At 36.4% G+C, this 24,606-nt stretch overlaps 1 protein-coding gene across 1 annotated transcript in view; it reads left to right on the top strand.

Moving 5' to 3' along the window:
* The window catches only part of DCDC1 (doublecortin domain containing 1), a 447,948-nt gene that overhangs the window by 252,621 nt on the left and 170,721 nt on the right, over positions 1-24,606 (top strand). The window contains exons 17-19 of the mRNA XM_043908575.1: positions 9,639-9,699; positions 20,305-20,439; positions 20,848-21,005. Of these exons, the coding sequence (XP_043764510.1) occupies positions 9,639-9,699; positions 20,305-20,439; positions 20,848-21,005 (354 nt within the window). The remainder of the gene's footprint in view (positions 1-9,638; positions 9,700-20,304; positions 20,440-20,847; positions 21,006-24,606) is intronic.

Here is a 24,606-nt window from a genome sequence, read left to right as displayed (position 1 = left end):
ATAAGAGTGAGAAGAAAGTGGAAGAATATCTTTAAAAACTCAAAGAACAAAAAAACCAACTTATCAATATAGAAATCATTTCCCAATGAAAATATTAATATCTTTTAAATATTAAGGCAAAATAAAAAATTCAGATATTAGTCAGAAACTGAAAGAATTTTTATCACCAGCAAACCTAGAGAACAAACACTGTTTAAAGAATTCCTTCAAGCAGAATATTGGTATCAGATGAAAATGAAGAGCACTGGGAATAATAACCACATAGACAATATAAAGATCTCATTTCTTATTTAAGTCTCTTTAAAATATAATTTTTTGTTTAAAGCAAAAAATAGCGATATATTATGGAGAGAAAAATGTGTAGATGCAAAATATATGAAGTTAACAGTACAAATACCAGTAGGAGAAATGGAATAAAGATTCTCATACTGTACTTGCCAAGGGGATGATATCCAGTGGCTCAGCAGTAAGAATCCACCTGCAGTGCAGGAGATGCAGGTTCAATCTCTGGGTCAGAAAGACCCTCTGGAAAAAAAAATGGCAACCCACTCCAATATTCTTGCCTGGGAAATCCCATGGACAGAGGAGCCTGGCTGGCTACAGTCCATCACAAAGGAGTCAGACACGACTTAGCAACTAAATAACAACAATGATATCAACTGAAAGTATGTTCTTCTATAAATACTTAAGTTAAGGATGTCCTATAAGTTAAACAATATCCTATTTCAATAATGAACATGTGAGGAGGAAATTGAGGGTACAGAAGACTAGAACAACACTGTCAATCAACTTGACCTAATTGATATTTATAGAAGAACATACTCAAGAAAAGCAGAAGACATATTCATTTAAAGGAACAGTATATTAAATCAAATGGAGTATATTCTAGCTATAAAACAAGTCTCAACACATTTAACAAAATTTAAATATTATAAAAAAGATTCTCTGGCCATAATAGAATTACGCTAGAAATCAGATAGATTTCACAACAAGGTCCTACTGTATAGCACAGGGAACTTTATTTACTATCCTGTGATAAGCCATAATAGAAAAGAACATAAAAAAAGAAAGTATATGTGTATGTATAACTGAATCACTTTGCTGTACATCAGAAGTTAACACAACACTGTAAATCAACCATACTTAAATTAAAAAAAAATAGCAGATAGCTTTCTGGAAAACCCTCAAGTATCTGGACATAAGTAACACATTTCTAAATGAGCCAAGAATCAAAGAAGAAATCAAAATGGAAATTAGCAAGTATTTTTGAACTGAATGAAAATGAAAATACACATATTAAAAATTGTGGGATGCTGCCCAAGAAGTTTAGATAGAAATTTATGTTAATACCTATATAAGGAAAGAAGTGAAAGTGAAAGTTGCTCAGTTGTGTCCAACTCTTTGTGACCCATGGATAGTCCATGGAATTCTCCAGGCCAGAATACTGGAGTGGGTAGCCTTTCCCTTCTCCAAGAGATCTTCCCAACCCAGGAATCAAACCGGGGTCTCCTGCATTGCAGGCGGATTCTTTACTAACTGAGCTAAGAAGAAAGATAACAAATCAGTGACCTCAGCTTCCATTTTGAGAAGCTAGAGTAAGAAGAGCAAATCAAACTCAAAGTAATCAGAAGACAGAAAATAATAAAAGTTAGAGTGGCAATCAATGAAATAGAAAATAGGAAAAAAAGAAAAATCAACAAAATCAAAAGATTTTTTTCCAAATATCAAAGAAACTGATAAATCTCTAGCCAGACTGCTCAGGAAATAAAGGAATAGGACACAAATTACCATTATCAGGAATGAGAGAGGTGATATCACACAGTTATTAAAGGGATAATGGAATATTTTTAACAAAGATGTGCCAATAAAATTGCCAAACTGAGATGATTAAAGACCAGTTTCTTCAAGGGCACAAATTGCCAATGTCTACTCAAGAAGAAACAGGTAAGCTGAATAGTCCTGGATCTCTTAAAGAAATTAAATTTTTAGTTAAAAACTTTCCCACAAAGAGAACCTCAGATTCAGATGATTTCACTAGCTTCACTGGGGAATTCTGCCAAATAATGCCAAGTCTCCATTTTCTTACATAGAAAATAGAAGAGGGAATACTTCCTAGATAATTCTATGAGGCCAGTATTATTCTGAAAGCAGAAATCAGACAGATATTACAGGAAAAGAAAATCATAGACTAATATCCCTTGTGACCATAAATGCAAAAAATTCTTAACCTTTTAACAAGTTGAATACAATAAAAAAGACAATATACCATGACCAAGCAGTGTTTATCCCAGGAGAATGAAGCTGAAAATCAATCAATGTAAATCACTCAATTGGCAGACGGAAAAGGATCACAAACATCAAATTGATATAGGAAAAGCTTTTAACAAAGGTCAGAATCCCTTCATAATAGAAAGTTTTCTATTCAGAAAACTGATTAGAAGGGAACTTTGTCAATGTGACAAAGGACATCTGCAAAAAAACATACAGCTGACATATTCAAAGATGAAAGACTAGTGCTTCCTCCTAAAGTCCAAAACAAGGCAAGGTTGTCCACTGTCACCTATTCAACATTGCATAGAAAACTATAGCCAGTATAATAAGAAAGGAAAAAGAAATAAAAGACATCTAGATATGAATTGAAGAAGTAAAACTGACTTTAATTTCAAATGGTATGATTATCTATATAGAAAATCCTATGAAAACTGCAAACAATTTCTACAACTAATAAATGAGTTTAGCAAGTTTGAGGGCTTGAGATCAATATATATATATATGTTATATACATATATAAACAATATATATATGTGTGTATATATATATGTATGTACATATACATATATATTATTTGTATTCCTGTATACTAACAACAAGCAACTTTAGAAGTTAATATTTTAAATGCCAATTATAATAACATGACATGCTTTAATATGAATCAGATAAAATATGTAAAAGACTTGTGTACTGAAAACTACAAAACATTGCTGAGTAAGAGTAAAGAAGACCCAAATAGATGCAGGGATATACTGTATCCGTGGATTGAAAGACTCTGTATAGTTATGATGTCTATTCTCTTCAGATTGACCTATAGATTTAACACAATCTCAGTAGAAATCCCAGAAAGTTTCTTATATAAAAGCTATCAAGGTAATTTTAAAATCCATATAGAATTGCAAAAGATCTAGAATAGGCAAAACAACTTTAAAAAGAACAAAATTACCTGATCTCAAGACTTACTGTAAAATAAAAGTAATAAAAAAAAAATAAATAAAATAGCAGTAATGAAAAACGGTGTGTTATTGGCACCGAAGTATACAATTGGATCAATAGAACAGGATAGAACATCCAGAAATAGATGCACACATATATGGTCAGTTGACTTTTGATGAAATTGCAGGAGAAATTCAGTGGAAAAAGAATTTTCTTTTTTTTTACTAATGGTGATGGAACAATTGGATATCAATATATAAAAAAACTTTGTTCCATATGTAATACAATAAACAGTAGTTAACTCAAAATGGATTATAGACTTAAATGTAAAAACTGAATATCTTTTGTGTAAAATTTAATATTTTAGACAAAAGCATAGGAGAAAATATTTATGATCTTGTATTAGCCAAACTTTCTTATATATGATGTCAAAAACATCATCCACAAAAATATAAATTGATAAATTGGACTTCATTAAAACTAAGACTTTCTGCTCTTTGAAAGGCATTGTTAGAATGATTAGACAAGTGACACACAAGGAGAAATATCTTCAAATAATAGATATTTGCAAAATACACACAACTCAAGAAAAAGTGGGCAGGTAAATGATTTGGACACATACTGTAACAAGGAAGATATACAGTTGGCATATGAAAAGATGCTAATCACTCAGTCAGTTCAGTTCAGTCGCTCAGTTGCGTCTGATTCTTTGCAACCCCATGGACTGCAGCACGCCAGGTCTCCCTGTCCATCGCCAACTCCTGGAGTTTACTCAAACTCATGTCCATTGAGTCGGTGATGCCATCCAACCATCTCATCCTCTGTCATCCCCTTCTCCTCCTGCCTTCAATCTTTCCCAGCATCAGGGTCTTTTCAAATGAGTCAGTTCTTTGCATCAGGTGGCCAAAGTTTTTGAGTTTCAGCTTCAACATCAGTCCTTCCAATGAACACCCAGGATTGATTTCCTTTAGGATTGACTGGTTGGATCTCCTTGTAGTCCAAGGGACTCTCAAGAGTCTTCTCCAAACCACAGTTCAAAAGCATCAATTCTTCTACGCTCAGCTTTCTTTATAGTCCAACATTCACATCCATACATGACTAATGGAAAAAGCACAGCCTTGACTAGATGGACCTTTGTTGGCAAAGTAATGTCTCTGCTATTTAATATGCTGTCTAGGTTGGTCATAACTTTCCTTCCAAGGAGTAAGCGTCTTTTAATTTCATGGCTGTAGTCACCATCTGCAGTGATTTTGGAACCCAGAAAAATAAAGTCAGCCACTGTTTCCACTGTTTCCCATCTATTTGCCATGAAGTGATGGGACCAGATGCCATGATCTTAGTTTTCTGAATGTTGAGCTTTCAGCTAATTTTTTCACTCTCTTCTTTCACTTTCATCAAGAGGCTCTTTAGTTCTTCTTCGCTTTCTGTCATAAGGGTGGTGTCATCTGCATATCTGAGGTTATTGATATTTCTCCCGGCAGTCTTGATTCCAGTTTGTGCTTCATCCAGCCCAGTGTTCCTCATGATGTACTCTCCATATAAGTTAAATAAGCAGGGTGACAATATACAGCCTTGATGCTAAATATTAGGGGAATGAAAAATACAACTAAAATGAAGTAACACCACATATGTAGTAGAAGGTCCAGTGTTTAAAATGTAACCATATTGAATGCTGGTGAGAATATGGAACAACTGGAACCCTCATAGTTGGTACATGGTTTCTACAGAGTTGGTAGAAATAGAAATGCTTCAAAACTTTGGAAAACAATTGATCCTGTCCTAAAATATACAGATATATGTATATTTACAAAATCACTGTGGACGGTGACTGCAGCCATAAAATTAGAAGACATTGCTTCTTGGAAGAAAAGCTATGACAAACCTAGACAGCATATTAAAAAAACAGACACATCACTTTGCTGACCAAGGTCTGTATATTCAAAGCTATGGTCTTTCCAGCAGTCATGTATGGATGTGAGAATTGGACCATAAAGAAGGCCGAGCACCAAAGAAATGATGCTTTTGAACTGTGGTGCTAGAGAAAACTCTTGAGAGTCCCTAGGACAACAAGGAGATGAAACCAGTCAATCCTAAAGGAAATCAACCCTGAATACTCACTGAAAGGACTGATGCTAAAGCTGAAGTTCCAATACTGAGCTGAGCATTGGAAAAGACCCTGATGCTGGGAAAGATTGAAGGCAAGAGAAGAGGGCGGCAGAGGATGAGATGGTTGGATGGCATCACCAATTCAATGAACGTGAACTTGGGCAAACTCCAGGAGATGGTGAGGGACAGGGAGGCCCGGTATGCTGCAGTCCAGGGGGTCACAAAGAGTCAGACATGACTTTGCAACTGAGCAACAACAAATACATACATATATGGACACATAAGCACTCACATATGTGTGTGTATTTATATTTATATACAGGTAGGTATATACATACCTGTAGTTTATTGCCCAGCCTCTCCTCGATTATTCAAGGAATATGAAAGTCCTTATGAAGACTTGTACATAAATGTTTATAGCAGCTTTATTTCTAAAGCCAGAGTAAAAACTGGAAACAACCAAAATGTCCATCCATCGGTGAACAGATAAATAAATTATAGTGTATCTACATAGAAAATACTACCTAACAATAAAAAAGAACTAACTCTTGAGTCACACAACAATATGGATGAATCTCAAAACAGTTATATCTAGGAAAAGAAACAAACCCATTAAGGGTATATATTGTTTGATTCTATTTGCATAAAATTTTAGAGTCCTAACTAATCTAGATGCAGATGGTGACTGCAGCCATGAAATTAAAAGGCACTTGTTCCTCAGAAGAAAAGCTATGACAAACCTAGACAGCATATTAAAAAGCAGAGACATTACTTTGCCAACAAAGGTCCCTATAGTCAAAGCTATGGTTTTTCCAGTAGTCGTGTATGGATGTGAGAGTTGGACCATAAAGAAGATGGAGGCCGAAGAATTGATGCTTTTGAACTGTGGTGTTGGAGAAGACTCCTGGGAGTCCCTTGGACTGCAAAGAGATAAAACCAGTCAATCCTAAAGGAAATCAGTCCTGAATATTCATTGAGAGGATTGATGCTGAAGCTGAAGCTCCAATAATTTGGCCACCTGATGTGAAGAGCCGACTCATTAGAAAAGACCCTGATGCTGGGAAAGATTGAGGGCAGGAGGAGAAGGGGATGACGGAGGACGAGATGGTTGCATGACATCACTGACTCAATGAACATGAGTTTGAGCAGGCTCCAGGAGCTGGTGATGGACAGGGAAGTCTGACATGCTGCAGTCCATGGGGTTGCAGAGTCGGACACAACTGAGAGACTGAATGACAACTAATCTAGGAAGATCAGTGTTTGCCTGGAGATAGGAAGGTAGGAAGGTACAAGAGGGTATGATTACAAAAAAGCGCACAGAAACTTTGGGGGTGGTTTTCTGGGGGTGAGAGATCTGGATATATGTTCATTATCTTGGTGGTTGTGATGCTTTAAAATGTGTACACATGTTTCAAAACTTAGCAAATTTTACGCTTTAAATATGTGCCTGTCAGTTGTATAATGTTTTATAATATTTTCAGTTATTTCCCATTAAAGTTGTTTTTAGAAATTACAAAAAGAGAAAAAAAAGAACCTAAGGAAAAACCCAAAAGTTAAAATGATGAGTAGGGAATGACTAGGTGGTTATTTTAGAAGGAAACGGTGAGGGAAGACCACTCAGTGTGATCCATGGTCTAGGTAAAAATGGCTGGTATGTGGAAAGGTTATATGCAGCTTGATGAGCACGCTCTTCATGCTCAGGGCTCTCCCTGGGCTCACTGCATACTGAGGCTGGTGCTGATCTGGTTTTAGGGCCCTGAGATTACTTCCTACTCTGGCCAGGATTATTGTGGAATTGGGTGGGATTAAAGTTTAAACTCAATGTCCTTATTGCCTACAGAGAAGAGAACTTGGGAAAAGAAAAAGATGATAATTAAAAAAAAAAAAAAACTGTTGCAAGTTTAATTTGAAACATCTGTATTTACAAGAAAAGATTTGGTTTAATTTAGAAAGGAAGGAAAGAGATCCAGGAAGAGAAGGAGGAATTTAGGATGGGCAGGAAAAAAGGAGGCTCTCCATACAGATGAGGATTTTTGCCTTTGTATTGATGAAGCTTGCCTTTAAGAAACAAAATCTGTTGTGAGGCTATATTTTGTAAGGACCAGGATTTTTAGAACTCACTCACCTCTGGATAAGTTTATCTTTTCCAGAGCATCTGAAATGCCTGTCTTTTATTTCTTTAAAAATACAACCATATTTCACTATATAACATTAAATATCCTCATGTGGCACCAACTTTTTGTGATAAAAATTTTCCCTCTTAAGTAGTATTAATATCATGTGATTTTAGCAAAGCTATGAATTAAGACATTGCCTTTTATATGCTAAAAATAATAGAACTAGCACTTAAGATAGCAACCTGACAACTCACAAAGAATATTATAAACATATCATGCCTCATTAGTTCAGTTATGTCTCATTTGGTGCCATTCATCTTATTCAATATAGTAAGTGCTTGCACTTGTTTGTCTTTTAATAATTGTCTGTGGTGTGTATAAGACCATGAGGGGATGAAAGACAAACCAACAATGTCATTATCAATTGATCTCAAAACCATAAAAACATAAAAATAATAAACCAAAAAGTCAAAAATGCTTTTTTTCCTAAAAGATATTTGGGGCATCAATTAGACAAACCAATTGAATCAAAGATTTTTTTTTTTAACACCATCATTTAATCTGGATTTCGCTTCAGTTTTTAAAGAATGTGGATTATAGGATCTGACCTGTACTGTTAAATTCGTAAACTACTTAAAGCATTACGCACACATAGATACAGACACATATACACACATCCATTTACACACAGAGGTTAGACTATGGACAGTAAAAACTAGGGACCTATAGATTTTGCTTGATTTGCACATTATTATAATATTTGTAATTAGTTATGAGCTTATAGAAATAGGGAGATTTCATGCAAAAAATTACTGACCTTTATTGAAAAACTCAGAATGGGCAACACTGAACTTTTATCCTCTCATGACACCATTATTCCCGCTCTGGATGGAACATATACCCTCCAGTTTGCTGTATTCTTCACAATTCCCAATAGCAGCCCTCACATTAGTTCTAGCCAGCTTCATTTATTTCTGTTACCAGTCTTTAATTACCAGAACCCTTCATATTTCCTCACATCTCTGCTTTCCTCTCATGTTCTAATTTCATTTTCTTTTAATACTGTCTTGTTCTTCTTTACCCAGATTTGACATTTAAGGCTTAACCTTGCCTACTCTTTCTAACCCATACCCCATTTATTTAATCACCAAATCAGTACTTCAAGTACATAGTCCTTTCTTTCCTTGGCTCTCATCACTTTAGCTCAATGTTTTCCAAAGTCTGGTCCATAAACCACACACATCCAAATTCCCCAGAGTGAGTTCTTGTGATTGGAATCATTTTTGATACCTACTAGTGTATATTTCTGGGAGTCCAGACTTAAAGAATCAAAATCTCTGAGGATATGGGCCTGGAGACCTACATTATTAATAAGCACCTATCCCAACATGCCCAGATAATTTTTCACGTTTTCTTATATAACGTGGGTGTAGGTGAAAGGCTAATGTGCACTGAACCATTACGTACCTTTACGTGCTCTGCCTAGATCATATAGTTCCTTGCTTTAGAATAGAGCATTACCTGACACCTCTTATTCTAAACCATTGATGCTTCTGTCAAAACTCTGAGGCAGTAGGAAAAGTCTTGTTTAACATCCCATTACACTTAATTTAATTCATTTGTCCTATCTCTGTAAGGTTTCTAAATATTAATGAATACATGATGAGTTAATTTAGGCATGATTAGCTTCATCACATTTTAGTTTTTCTTTCCTACTCAGACTTAGCTCAGAAAATCTGATGTTCCTTAATAAAATTTCCTAATTGTTTGAGAAATAGGTGCCTGAGGTTCCTAATTTTCCACAGTATCTTTTTTTTTTTCTCATCCTCTGATTCCTTTTATTTAATTTAGCCCCCTTCTTTCTGTCTCACAGAGGATCATTTTTGGGGATGGAAATTTCTATAACATTCTTATTGACTCTATTTGTTCTCTAGACCCTTAATCACTGTTGCCATTGGTTATACACATACGTGCACACACACATACACACTCATTCACACACCCCCACAGAATTTTGGGTACTAAAGCAATTAGGTGTCTTAGGAAAGGCTTTAGCTGCTGAGGTAGTAATGGTAGTAGCGTGGTAGAATCGTTCAAATGTGTGCAGTCCTCCTGCCAGACTGTGGAAAATGATATTTCTACTTTAAACCTACAAACGTGTTAATGTGGAGAAAAGTTGTCAATCTCTAAATTACATTTTCATTACAGACACAAAGGAGATGATTCTCAGAAGTGGGTGTTTGGAACTGATGGTTGTATTTATTCTAAGGTAAGAACTATAAACCACAACTTTATTTCAAATTTTTTTCTTTTTTTATATTCTTATAAAATGCACTGTCAGTTATTGAGAGCAAGAAATGCTTTTTCTGAACAAATGATTTCACTCTGTTTCTAGAAATTTAGAATTTAACTCAGTTTGACTTGACAGTTTCCTCTGAAGTTTTGCTTGACGTAAAACAAGTTTTCCAAAGCCAAATATAATTTTCTTCAATTCATGGCTGTGATACAACCTAGAATTTTGGGGCATCAATTTCCTTCTATTTTTAAAATAAATGTATTACTTAAAAAAAATTGAGCTATAATTGATGTATAACATTGTCTAAGTTCAAGGTGTACAATGCATTAATTTGTTCCATATATATTGAAATAAGATTACCCCATAGCTAACTCCAGACATACAGCACTGTGTAAGTTTAAGGTATAGAGCATACTGATTTGACTTATGTACATCATGAAATGATTACTGCAATAAGTTTAGTAAACATCCATCATCTCATACAGATACAAAATAAAAGAAAAAAAGAACTTTTCCTTGTGATGAGAAATTTTAGGATCCATACTGTTAGCAAGTGTTATATATAGCAAGCAGTAGCATTAATTATATTCATCATGAAGTGAAAGTGAGGGTCGCTCAGTCATGTTTGACTCTTTGTGACCCCATGGACTAAAGTCCATGGAATTCCCCAGGCCAGAATACTGAAGAGGGTAGTCATTCCCTTCTCCAGGGGATCTTCCCAACCCAGGGATTGAACCCAGGTCTCCCTCATTGCAGTCAGATTCTTTATCAGCTAAGCCACCAGGGAAGCCCAAGAATACTGCTGTGGGTACCTATTCCTTCTCCAGAGAATCTTCCTGACCCAGGAATTGAACCAGGGTCTCCTGAGTTGCAGGTGGATTCTTTACCAGCTGAGCTACCAGGGAAGCCCTTATTTTGTGCATTAAATCCCTAGTACTTATTTATCTTATAACTGAAAGTTTATACCTTTGACCACTGAAAGTTTGTACCTCTCCCTACTCCTCGCTTCTGGTAACTGCAAGTCTGATCTTTTATTCTATGAGTTGTTTGTTTTTGAAGTGTAATTGACTATAACACTATGTTAGTTCCAGATGCACGACATAGTGATTTGATATTTCTATACATTACAAAATGATCACCACAATAAATCTAGTTACCATCCGTCGCTATACAAAGATATCATATTATTATTAATTGCATACCTCACACTGTACATTTCATTCCCATAACTTATTTTGTATTGGAAATTTGTATCTCTTACTCTCCCTCACTTACTTCACTCATCCTCCCCAACCCTCCCCTCTGGCAATCACCTACTCTCTGTATCTGTGACTCTGTTTATGCTTTGTTATGCTGCTTTGGGCTTTCCTGGTGGCTCAGATGGTAAAGAATCCACCTGCAATGAGGGAGACCTGGGTTGAGAAGATCCCCTGGAGGAGGGCATGGAAACCCATTCCAGTGTTCTTGCCTGGAGAATCCCCATGGACAGAGGAGCCTGGCGGGCTACAGTCCATGGGGTTGAGAAGAGTCAGACATGACTGAACAAATAAGCACATACACACCCACACCCACACACATGCTTGTTCACTGGTTTTGTTTGATCTAGATAACACATATTAGTGATAATATGTGATATTTGTCTTTCTTTGTCTAAACTTTTTCACTTAGCATAATACCCTCAAGATTCATCCATGTTGTCACAAATGGCAGAATTTCCTTCTTTTTAATGGCTGAGTAATATCCCATTATATACATATACATATATATGTGTATAAATATATATATGCCTGGCAAAATAAAATATTGTTTTAGAAGTCAGGAGAGTGGATATAGCTGAAGAATGTTAGGGGCTGAAAGGGGCTATGAGGAGCGCTTAGGTGTGTTGCTGCTCCCTTTCTTGACCTGGTTGTTTGGTTAAATAGGTATTCACTATGTGCAAATGGATTGAATGTACACTTATGTACTATGTATTCTTCTGTATATGTACTGTATTTATAATTACAGTGCTCTTCACCTGAAATTAATGTAATATTGTAAGTCAACTGTGTTTCAATTTTTAAAAGTTTGCTTTAGTAAAATAAAATTCTCCTTGACTACTCAAGATTTCCTTCCTGGTTCTGTGATTCCAAGTCTAGGTAGAATGTTAATCATCAAGATTTAAGAGAGGCAAAAATTAAACTAATCACATGGTATCTGTTAGTGTTTGCCTGGGAATTCCACCATCATGATTTCAGAAATGCCAAGAATCAAAACTGAAAATATATGGTATATTATTTTTACAATAGTACTATAAAAAGTACCATAAACTGGGTGGCTTAAAATAGCATAAAATTTTTTTTCTCATAGTTCTGGAGGCTAGAAGTCTGAAATCAAGCTGTTTGGCAACCCAGGTTGCCAAAAGATCCCTAGATCTTTTCTCTAGGGAAAGATCCTTCCTTGTCTCTTCCATCTTCGGGTAGTTCCAGACATTTCTTTATTTGTGGCAGCTTAACTTCAATCTCTGCCTCCATCTGTACATGGCCGTCTCCCTCCACGTCTGAGCCTTCACATGGTATTGAATTCTGTGTGTGTCCATGTTCAAATTCCTCTCTTCTAATAAAGACATGAGTCATTTTAGATTAGCACCCATACCAATGACCTAATATTAATTTGATTTCATCTGTCACAGTTACAGGTGCCAAGGGTTAGGACTTCAACATACTTCCATACTTTTTGCAAGAGACATAATTCAACCTATAACTCATGGCTTGATAGTTATCACTTTATTTCCTCACAGTGCCAAATCCACAGTTCATTGCCTGGCACCTGCCTTGGGCAGCTTCACAGCAGAGTATTACCAGTGGGCCCCTTCTTGTGAGTGGTTTCCTTGAGCATATTCCTTGTGAGTGGCTTTGTAGTGCGGTGTTAGCAGTTAGGTACCTCCCTGTAGAGATGGCTTCCTCTGGTGCTCCAAAGGCGTATTAACAGTGAATCCTGCTATGCGCTGCCTCAGCGACCACTTCATCATCTAGTGAGCTACAGCTGTGCCCTCAGTGGGGTCTGGATCTCAGCCTTGGGTCAGGTATCTTCCTTGGGCATTCTGTCTAAGGCCTAGGAGTACTGGGCTCGCTATTTCTGCTATTCATATATTCTTTAGTGTTCTCTTGAACTTCTCAGCTCTCATCACTTCATGGCAAATAGAAGCGGAAAAAGTGGAACAGTGACAGATTTTGTTTTCTTGGGCTCCAAAATCACTGCAAACAGTGACTGCAGCCGTGCAATTCAAAGGCGCTTGCTCCTTGGAAGAAAAGCTATAACAAACCTAGACAGTGTATTAAAAAGCAGAGATGAAAACTGATCAACCACTTGTAAAAAAATGAAACTAGAACACTTTCTAACACCATGCACAAAAATAAACTCAAAATGGATTAACAATCTAAATGTAAGACCAGAAACTATAAAACTCCTAGAGGAGAACATAAGCAAAACACTCTCTGACATAAATCACAGCAGGATCCTCTATGACCCACCTCCCAGAATACTGGAAATAAAAGCAAAAATAAACAAATAGGACCTAATGAAACTTAAAAGTTTTTGCACAACAAAGGAAACTATAAGCAAGGTGAAAAGACAGCCCTCAGACTGGGAGAAAATAATAGCAAATGAAGCAACAGACAAAGGATTAATCTCAAAAATATACAAGCAACTCCTGCAGCTCAATTCCAGAAAAATAAATGACCCAATAAAAAAATGGTCAAAGAACTAAACAGACATTTCTCCAGAGAAGACATACAGATGGCTACCAAACACATGAAAAGATGCCCAACATCGCTCATTATCAGAGAAATGCAAATCAAAACCACAGTGAGGTACCATTACACGCCAGTCAGGATGGCTGCTATCCAAAAGTCTACAAGCAATAAATGCTGGAGAGGGTGTGGAGAAAAGGGAACCCTCTTACACTGTTGGTGGGAATGCAAACTAGGACAGCTGCTATGGAGAACAGTCTGGAGATTTCTTAAAAAACTAGAAATAGAACTGCCATATGACCCAGCAATCCCACTTCTGGGCATACACACCGAAGAAACCAGATCTGAAAGAGACATGTGCACCCCAATGTTCATCACAGCACTGTTTATAATAGCCAGGACATGGAAGCAACCTAGATGCCCATCAGCAGACGAATGGATAAGGAAGCTGTGATACATATACACAATGGAATATTACTCAGCCATTAAAAAGAATTCATTTGAATCAGTTCTAATGAGATGGATGAAACTGGAGCCCATTATACAGAGTGAAGTAAGCCAGAAAGATAAAGACCAATACAGTATACTGACGCATATATATGGAATTTAGAAAGATGGTAATGATAACCCTATATGCAAAACAGAAAAAGAGACACAGATGTACAGAACAGAATTTTGGACTCTGTGGGAGAAGGCGAGGGTGGGATGTTTCGAGAGAACAGCATCGAAACATGTATACTATCACGGGTGAAACAGATCACCAGCCCAGGTTGGATGCATGAGACAAGTGCTCGGGGCTGGTGCACTGGGAAGACCCAGAGGGATCGGGTGGAGAGGGAGGTGGGAGGGGGGATCAGGATGGGGAACACATGTAAATCCATGGCTGATTCATGTCAATGTATGGCAAAAACCACTGCAATATTGTAAAGTAATTAGCCTCCAACTAATAAAAATAAATGGGGAAAAAAAAAAAAAAAAAGCAGAGACATCACTTTGCCAACAAAGGTCCGTATAGTCAAAGCTATGGTTTTTCCAGTAGTCATGTACAAGTGTGAGAGTTTGACAATAAAGAAGGCTGAATGCTGAAAAATTGATGCCTTTGAACTGTGGTGCTGGGGAAGACTCTTGAGAGTCCCTTGGATTGCAAAAAGATCAAACCAATCAATCCTAAAGGAAATCAACCCTGAATAGGCATTGGAAGGAGTGATGACGAAGCTGAAGCTCAAATACTTTGGCCACCTGATACGAAGAGCTAACTTGTTGGAGAAGACCCTAATGCTGGGAAAGACTGAGGGCAGGAGGAGAAGGGGATGGCAAAGGATGAGATGCTTAGATAGCATCACCAACTTAATAGACATGAATTTGAGCAAACTCTGGGAGATAGTAGGACAGGGAAGCCTGACATGCTGCACTGCACGGGGTCTCCAAGAGTCAGAGAGGACTTAGCGACTGAACAACAAAACAAATTTCCTGCCACTCTAGTCCTCTGTCACTAATAGCTTATATTAAATGTTCCTGTTCAAAATACTGTGTGCTTTCTGTCTCTGTGTTGGACCCTGACTAATAAATATAGTACCTTTCTTTCTCTAGTGTTCTAGAAGTTGAGCTGTTATTCTGTTGCAACTTATATCACTTTAGTAGTTTGAAGTGTTTTGTAGAATTTAAGTTGAAAAATTACCATAACAGCATTTCCCTGACTGCCTATTTGTTGTTGGCACACTGGGTAAAATCTCAACCACATTCTCTAATTCAACCAGGACTATAGAGTTTTAGTTTTGTTCCTAAGCAGGAATTTTGATATGGTCATCAAATGTCAAAGCATTTTAGTAATTACTACCTTTAACTTCATTCTCAGATTCATCCCAGCTGTCTTCTTATCTTGTTTCTGACTGCATTATATTACTCACTCAGAATGAGGTTCTAGATTGTTGGAAAGGAAGTCACAGGAAGACCAGAGCTTGTATGTCTTTGTTAAAAAAAAAGAAAAGTGGAATTTTGAGACTTTGCCAAAATATCCATCCAGCTCCTTGGCCTGTACATGCATATGAGGACCTTGTTCTGATGCATATCTGAATAGAGCTGACTCCTATTGTCTAGGAACATAGTTCTATCCCATGTAAGTATTGCCCTTCCCACCAACAGATGGAAAAGTAAGACCAAGGTTTAAATGTATGCTTTTCTCTCACAATTCAGGTACCGAAAACACCCACTTCTACTCTGCTGTCCTTTTTACCCCTCCTTTTCTTGCAACTTATTATTTTCTGACTTTTCACAACACTTCTATTGATAGCTAGCAAATAACTCATACTTTTGTGTTTGAAACAAATTATTTTAAAGCGAATTTTGATTCTAAAATTTTTAATGTGCCATTCACAAAACTAATTGCTTATTTTTAAAAATTATAGTTATTCTAGATTCATAGAGCAAAGCTGTTTATTAATGAGGCATTTCATTCTTTTAGAGTTTTAGAAATTTTGATTGGATCTAAATTTAGTCATATCTAAAACTATATCCATCTAGTTAATCTGAAATGGAGGATAATTTGATAATTATCTGCAGCTGGATCATAAATGGAACTCATGCCATTCATTAAGACAGAATTACTGCATTAGGCTATTAATAACTAATCTTGGCTCCAGTACTTCTTTGCAGTGTGGCCTTAGGCAAGTCATTTAACCTTTCCAAGCTTCAGAGTATTTGTCTGCAAAATACAGCTATTAATACTAGTATTTTGAGTATTTGGCATAGATTCTGGTCTATCGATAGATACTGGCTTATCACTTCTGGCTAAATGATCATTTGTAACTATTAGTGATAGTAATAATGAACAAAATTAAATACAGTATTGCATTTTATTATGTTGTGCTTACCTGGATAATTTTTTCTTTTCATTATTTTTAAAGTTAACCATCTCTCTATTCATTTGCAAAAAGATAAATTACTTTTTTATACAAGTCACCAGTTTCAGCTAAATTAAAGATTTCAACTTAAACATGGAGCCATAAAACATCTAGAAGAAAGCTTGCATTAAAATATCTAACCCAGAGTAGTGGTGCATAGACATCTTTATGTACATGCAAAAAAGGATAGAATCCATAAAAGAAAAGACTAATAGCTTTGAATACATAAAAAATTTAAAACCTTCTAAATCTAAAGTGCATTAGCAAAAGTGAACAGGAAAATATGACAAGTAGGGAAAAATCTTCACAATATAAATATTAGAGAATGAGATAATACATTTAATATATAATAAACTTGATACAGCACTGTTCAGTCTCTAAGTCATGTCTGACACTTTCTGACCCCATGGACTGCAGCACATCAGGCTTCTCTGTCCTTCACCATCTCTGAGAGTTTGCCCAAATTCATGTCCATTGAACTGGTGATGCCATCTAACCATCTCATCACTCCCTTCTATTGCCTCAATCTTTCCCAGAATTGGAGTCTTTTCCCATGAGTCAGCTCTTCATAACAGAGGGCCAAAGTATTTGGAGCTTCAGCTTCAACATCAGTCCTTCCAATGAATATTTAGGGTTGGTTTCTTTTAGGATTGACTGGTTTGATCTCCTTGTAGTCCAAACAAATTTCGAGTCTTCTCTAGCATCATAATTTGAAAGCATCAATTTTTTGGTGCTCAGCCTTCTTTCAGGTCCAACTCTCACATAAGTACATGACTACTGGAAAAACCATAGCTTTCACTATATGGGCCTTTACAGGCAAAGGGATATCTCTGCTTTTTTAATATGATGTCTAGGTTTGTCATAGCCTTCCTTCTAAGAACCAGAATCTTTTAATCTCATGTCTATAGTCACTGTCTGCAGTGATTTTGGAACCCAAGAAAACAATATCTGTCACTATTTCCACTTCTATTTGCCATGAGGTGATATTACAATAGAAAAGGATAAGTACTTCAATAGAAAAATAAGCAAAGGACATGAAAAGAAAGTATATGACAAAAGAAAAATTAAAAGAGTCAAGCCAAATAAAGGAGATCAGCTTCACTAGAAATTAAATGTAACCAATGAAATAGTCTTTTTTCCCTATTAATTAATGAGGAGACATAAAGCTAGTAATAGCCTATGTTGATAAAGATGTGAGAAGACAAGCATATTCATTCCTTTTTTTGTATTTGGGTTTTTAAAAATTTTATTTTATTGGTATTATCTATTGCTGTGTAACAAATTACCCCCAAACATAGTAATTTAAAACAACAAACATTTATTACCTCCCAGTTTCTGTGGGGTAATCTGGGAATTGTTTAATTGGGTAGTTCTAACTCAGAGTCTGTCTCATGAAGCTTAAGTCAAGGTGTCAGTGGAGGTTGCAATCAGTTGACAGTTGACTAGGCTGGAAAATCTGCCTCTTAGCATGCTTACATTTGTCCAGAGGCGTCAGTTCCTTGGCACATGGGTTTCACTGTAGTCCTGTTCAAGCATTAGCTAGTGATCCAAGAGAGGAAGAGAGCAAAATGGAAGCTCTGCTGTTTGCCATAATCTAGTCTCAGACATAACCTAACACCACTTCTGCCATCTTCTTTGGTCACATAGACTTATTCTTATATAATGTGGGAGGGGACTACACAAGGGTCTGAATATTAGAAGGCAGGGAACATGGGGGGCCATGTAGGAGACCAGTACATTATTTATAAGGAGCTATTTGGCAATATTTATCAAAATCTGTAAAAGAATACATGTTCTTTGGACTTAGTAATTCTACACTTACAGCAGAGTTTGTACAACTCCACACAGACAGAGTTTGTAATGTTTTCGTGTTAGCTTAGTGATTCAAAGGACTTTCCAGGTGGCACTAGTGGTAAAAGAAGCTGCCTGCCAGTGCAGGAGACCTAAGCGAATCCAGTTCGATCCCTGGGTCTGGAAGATCCCCTGGAGAAGTGCATGGCAACCCACTTCAGTATTCTTGCCTGGAGAATGCTATGGTCAGAGGATCCTTGGCAGGCTATGGTCCATGGGGTCACAAAGAGTCGGACATGACTGAAGTGAATTTAGCACAGTGATTCAAAATCTTTTTCCAAGATTTTATCTGATTAGTATACACCACAAAGACACTATTTTAAATTGGGCCTTTAAAAATGTATTTTGTAATAAAAGCACAAATGCACATGATAACAAATTAATATTTGAAAAAAATATGCTAATGAGAAATAGTCTCTTCCTCTCAAACGCATATTTAAAATTTTGATAGTCACTTATTGATTAATAAAAATTTCTATTTACTCTATTTTTAATTCATATTGTTTTTACCTTTCTTCCTGACTTTTTCTGAACCCCTCCCTCTTTTTTATCTGCTTATTCTTGAGATATACTCTGTATTTCTATTTTTAATTGAATCTCTTACATTAAAAATAGCTTTATTGAAATATAATTAACATACCACAGAATTGAACTGTGCTGTTCAATATTTTTCAGTATATACATAGGGTTTTGGTTTCATTACCACAGCCTAATTTAGAGCATTCATATTTAGTTATAGATTTTGTAACAAAGTGCAAAGTTATTTAATATCTCTTTTTCCAGAATAATATAAGGACCTTAGTACTCTTTAATTATCTAGTGAATGCTTCCTCGTATTTTTTGTTAAAACTTGAGTGCCACAGTTTAAAAAAGAAGTTTATATAATACTTTAGGCAGTGTATCTAAGCTTTATGAAGTAGTAAACAAGCTGGAGGAACAAGTTGCTTTACCCTCCCTATTTTGGCTTCCTCATCTTTATAATTTGAGCAGTAGTCACACCTTTCAAAGGGTTGTTTCAAGGATTAAAATGTAAATATGTTATTATGTGGTAAATTACTTTGGTATACTGGTAGACTTCAAGTATGTGCCTTGATAGGCTATCCTTGAGTTCATGGAACAGAAAATGTGCAGATTACAGTCTATTTAATCCATTTAAAACACCAGGTACAATGTATGGAAAAAGAGATGGGCTAGGTTAACATACATAAAGTACAGGTGGGTTGAAGGGCCACATTACCTGAATCTCTGATATAGATGCATCCTCTCTCAGTGTGGCATCACCCTTCCTTGCTGTTGATGTGGTTAGCGGGACCAGAGTTGAAACTGGGCCTAACAGATGAAATATACGTGAGACACTGACGCACACTTGATCCAGGAGACAGCTGGTGGCAGGTACACTTGGCCAATAGCTGTGCTCCCCAGGTGGCCTATGGGCAGCTGTGGATTTTATCCAGCAGAGGATCCAAAATGAGAGTCAGCAATGGGTGGTCAGTTAAAGATGTCACGATTGTGTGTCTCATGCATAATTTACATCTAGTATACAGTAAATATATGTTGTTTTGCTTGTTATTTAGTAAATCATGACTATTTCTATTTTGTCTTTCTACCCTTTTCTACCTATGTTCATAGACATGCTCTAATTACTTTCTGTCTGACACGTCTCAGGTTACTAACTTACTTATCTAGGCTTCCTGTGGCTAATGAAGCTCATTCATCCTATTTGTTTTATTGTCTTCCAGAGCAGAATTGAATAGTCCCCCCAAATAGAGCTACTGAAAATTACATGTACATAGTATGTTTACCTTTTATGTAGAAATAACTCAGTAAATGTTAGCCATTATTATCAGTATATAGGATGGCTTTAGTGTTTAGCAGCCGAGTTAAACTTGATCAGATCTAACAACAAATTAGAAATCTTCATATGAAAGTTATTTGTCTTGATTTTGATCTGAAATTGACCATAAAGTACAAAACTTATTAGCCAGATTTTTTTCCTATTAATCTAATTTATCCTCTCATCATTCCAGTTGTATAGATTTTTGGCTGTTGCTTACAAGGCTGGTAGTACTGTTTTGTTTTGTTTTTTCCCTTCCCCACAGGCTTATCCTCAGTTTGTTCTGACCTACCTAGAGGAGCTAAATGTACAAGTAGATGTGACCCAGACAGAGTATCACCTTCACCACGGTGCCTGGACCACAGCTCATCAGGAGCATGGCAGCAGCTTTGCAGAAGAGGTCAGTGTAGTGAGCCAGAGGCAAGACAGAGCTAGATCTCTGAAAGATATTCTGAAAAGAGGAAAAATGTTTGGGTTGTTTTCAGGAGGAAAGAGTGAATTCACGGATTAGTGTTATTGATATTGAAAATCATATCCATTACATAAACATCTATTTATATACTTATATTCATGTAAACATCTATGTGTATATTTATATAAGCATTCTTTTTGTTAAATAAATGGTGACACACTAGCTTTTCTTAGGACTGCCTTCTTTTGTTCTGGCCACATACCGAAGGTTTATGTGCTGGACGAAGACGGCTGAAGGAACCATGGAATGTGCACTGTTAAATTTTTTGGCGTATATAGTTTAGACATTTCCACTCAGTGAAAATTAGCTGCATAATTCCTATATTTCATTTATTAGGTTCTACAAAAAAGTGCCAGTATCCCTGATTTGAAGCAGCTGCCAGAGCCTTCAGACACCCACTTAATGCCAGAAGGTTCTCTTGGGGAGACAGGGCAGCTGACAGTGGCCCTGGTAAAGAAACTGGAAGAGAAACATCCTAAGGCTTCTGCTCAGAGGTAGGGCACTGACAGAATGGAGCTTTATTGCTCAATGACATTCGATGTTTTCCTTCAGTTTCATGTAAGATTGATTTCTTGAAGATTATTGAAATATCTCAAAAGCCCCTTGGCTCTCAAGCACGTTGTTTTCGGGTCACATTTGATGAGGAGAGGTGACATTTATGTGTATTTCATTGAAGACTGATGTATGATATTGTCTATTAATATAAGTATACTTAGAAGGGTTACTGTCCTGGGATCTCACTGAAATATTCTGAAATAACATAATTAGTATAAGGCAGTGCAGAGCATATATATCCAATTGTGAAAATATCAAAAGGTCTTAAAGAAGAGCACACTCATAGACCATCCTTTCTGTGTTCCACAAGAAGATGATTGGGTTAGACCTAGGGCTAAGTGCATGACAGATGGTCTTAAGTAGTGATAATTTAACAAATTGATATAATTCTATCACTAGAATCAAACTAACATCAATTATTTTGCTAACTGATTGAAAAGCATCCTTGATTGGAAAATGGATACTATTTCTTTGGTCTGCTTCATTTAATTGGAAAACTAAAATTTATTATTATTATTTTTCTAGGGCTTGGTGTTGTCAAGCACAAAATGACTGTATAAACTGCAATTTCAATAGACACTTGTTTGAAATTAACTATTGATTGAAGTACTCTTAAAGGAGTAATACAGTTCTTATACTCAGTAAAGTTCAAGATAATGCCTAAGTTTAAATATTCTAATAGTACATAGAAATGTCAATTGCATAAAAAAGATTTTAATTTCTTTGTTATAAAGTTTTTTCATCTTTATTGAGACATAGTTGGCACATATTAATAACACTGTGGAAGTTTAAAGTGTGCAATGTAACTTTATTTCAATTAAAAGTTATCTTATATTCTTAAATTATGTATTCCTGCCTCAGTGTTCAATAGGAGGGAAATATTTTTTTCTTGATAAAAATTGCCCCTTCACTTTATTGTCTCTAAAGTATTTATCCCTCAAATCCTTTGATTTTGTTGTTTCAAGTAAGAGAGGGTGCAAACAAAACAACAAGCTTAGTATCTTGCTGTTTTATAGTATGGGGTGTCCTGAGTCTATATGAAAACCTGTGTTCCAGGACCTCCTCCCCCGGTGTTTGCTTTCCAGTTGTACATAAGGTTCTCAACTCTCTGATGCTCCCCGACACAATCACAAGGCTTCAGCTACATATCCAGGCCACTTTCTATCTGGGTCACCAGGATATAAGTCCCTTAGGAATAGTCTTTGAAGTTTTCGTGTAAAACACCGGAGACCTGAGGAATTAAAATACTGTTCCATGAGGTCGTTGTTAGTCTGTCTCTGTAGGTTCACTCAGCAGCCATTTTTACTCTCCTCTTCTTGAGGTAGTGCTGGGGGTTCATCATTATCCCGGGTTCTATTCAAGGAGGAACAGTTTCCTCCTGCCCTCAGATTTCCAAAACCTGTATGGGTTTTTTGTGTTTGTCTCATGCTGGCCCTCATGGGTCACTGTGCAGGAACCAAAGTGCTAATTCACCTACTTCCCTATAGCTTCCCCAACCTGGATTTTTCTTTTTTTTCTTTTTTTTTTTTGAGGGCACGGGGCTTTGGGTAGTTTGGGGGTTTTTCTAATGTTTTCTGTTGTATCTTCCCTGAAGCAGTGTAGTCTGATTATGAAACTTAGGAGAAAAGAATACAGTACTGTATTAGGTAATGTGAGACAAATAAACAACAAAGCTGTTAATCACAGTTAATTTACCACAGCACTTGTTTGAGTTGTTAGAATAAAATGAGATGACTTTAAATTTCAGGAATGTGGTAAGTACTCAATAGGTAGAGTTGTGAAAATGTTGTGGAAACAAATAGGGATAGAAAAGAATTTTTAATGAAATTGTACTTAGATGTGTGATTTTTTTAGTCAATAGAAATTGATGAGTAAGTATATTTTGGATTTTATTTAATAAGAAATTTCCTAGGGCCATTTTCTTAGTGAGGGTTCCTCAGGGTTTGTGTCTCAGGATACAGCGACTTTTCCAGCCTTATTTTTTTTTTTTAAAGCCACAAGGATTTATGTGTATTCTTTTCTCCACCCCCACAATCTACCACAATAGGTGTAATTTCTGTTTCTCTCCTCTTTCTGTTCCTTAACAAAGTTATTTTGAATAAAGAGTTAATACTTAAAGCAATTACTTTCCTCCCATTTTGGAAGGAGTTGTTGGACAAAATTAGAACATGGTATTGAACTTGGCCTATTGACTGCTTTGAATCTTAGGTTGTCTTGTTAGGTTTGCATATTTTCCAAATATAAGAGAATCAGTGCATTATATTATCACAGCTTTAAAAAAGGCATCACATTGTTTTGTTCTTTTTAATGATGATTTTATGAAATAACATCACTGCAAAAAATAAAGAAATAATGTGAAATGATACGAGTTGTGGAAATTGGGAAAAAATAGAATACTAGGGAAAACTTTAATAAGAAAATAGTCTGAAAGAAGTATATATAATTGAAAAGAATAAAATGATATAAATGTGTGAACTTCCTTAGAAGTAGCCAAGGAAGGAGAGAATCAGAAGTAGCCAAATTTAGGGAAAGACAAGAGAGGTAGGTAGTTACTAGCAGGTAATATATGAAAAGGGAAGATAGCATTTGATAGTTAATAACATATACTGACTTTGCTTAAGTGCTTTGTGTGCCATATTTTCCAGTAACCTATGAGGATTATTACCAAACCAAACTTGGGTTCACTTGCCTGGATGCAGTAAAGCCCACCTGCTGACACTGGGTTGTGGCAAAGCAAAAAGAAAGAAAAGAAAGAAAGTGAAGTCACTCAGTCATGTCTGACTCTCTGTGACCCCATGGACTGTAGCCTACAGGCTCCTTCATCTATGGTATTTTCCAGGCAAGAATACTGGAGTGGGTTGCCATTTCCTTCTCCAGGAGATCTTCCCAACCCAGGGACTGAACCCGGGTCTCCCACATTGTAGGCAGACACTTTACCATCTGAGCCACCAGGGAAGTTGTGGCAAAGCAAAGTGCGGTATTAATGCAGGGCACCAAGCAAGGAGTCCAAGACAGCTAATGCTCCAACCCTCTGATAGGTTTCAGGAAAGCATTGTTAAAGGCCAGGTGAGGGAGGGGAATTGCAAATATGTGATCAGTTTGCACACAATTCTTTGATTTGGTTGATAGTGAAGTAACAGGGTGGTGTCATATTTTCGAACTACCTCCTCGTGGTCATCAGGAAATTAATACCTTCCGCTTGGTGGGGATTTAATATCTACAACATAAGTCAGGAAATGTGTTCCAGATACTATTATCTAGGTACTTCAGAGAGCTGAAACAGAGGATATGGAGGGGAAGAGTCTATCACAGGAAGACCCCATAGGGTCCAGCTCCATTACAGTATGTAAAACAGAGGTATTAATCTCTGTTTTACTGATAAGGAAATTTAGGTATAGAGAGAATAAGTTATTTGGCTGAGGCTTCCAGCTGTTAATGGCAATTTAAGGCAGGTCTATTCACACCTTAAGTGTTCCTCTTAGCCTCTGTGCTGTTCTGCCTGACCATTCATGTTCTTGTCTTAATGATTATTCCACATTT

This window comes from Cervus elaphus, chromosome 1 (assembly GCF_910594005.1).
Source record: "Cervus elaphus chromosome 1, mCerEla1.1, whole genome shotgun sequence".
NCBI lineage: Eukaryota > Metazoa > Chordata > Mammalia > Artiodactyla > Cervidae > Cervus > Cervus elaphus.
Note: the sequence above shows the minus strand (reverse complement) of the source record. Positions and strands in the feature narration are given on the sequence as shown.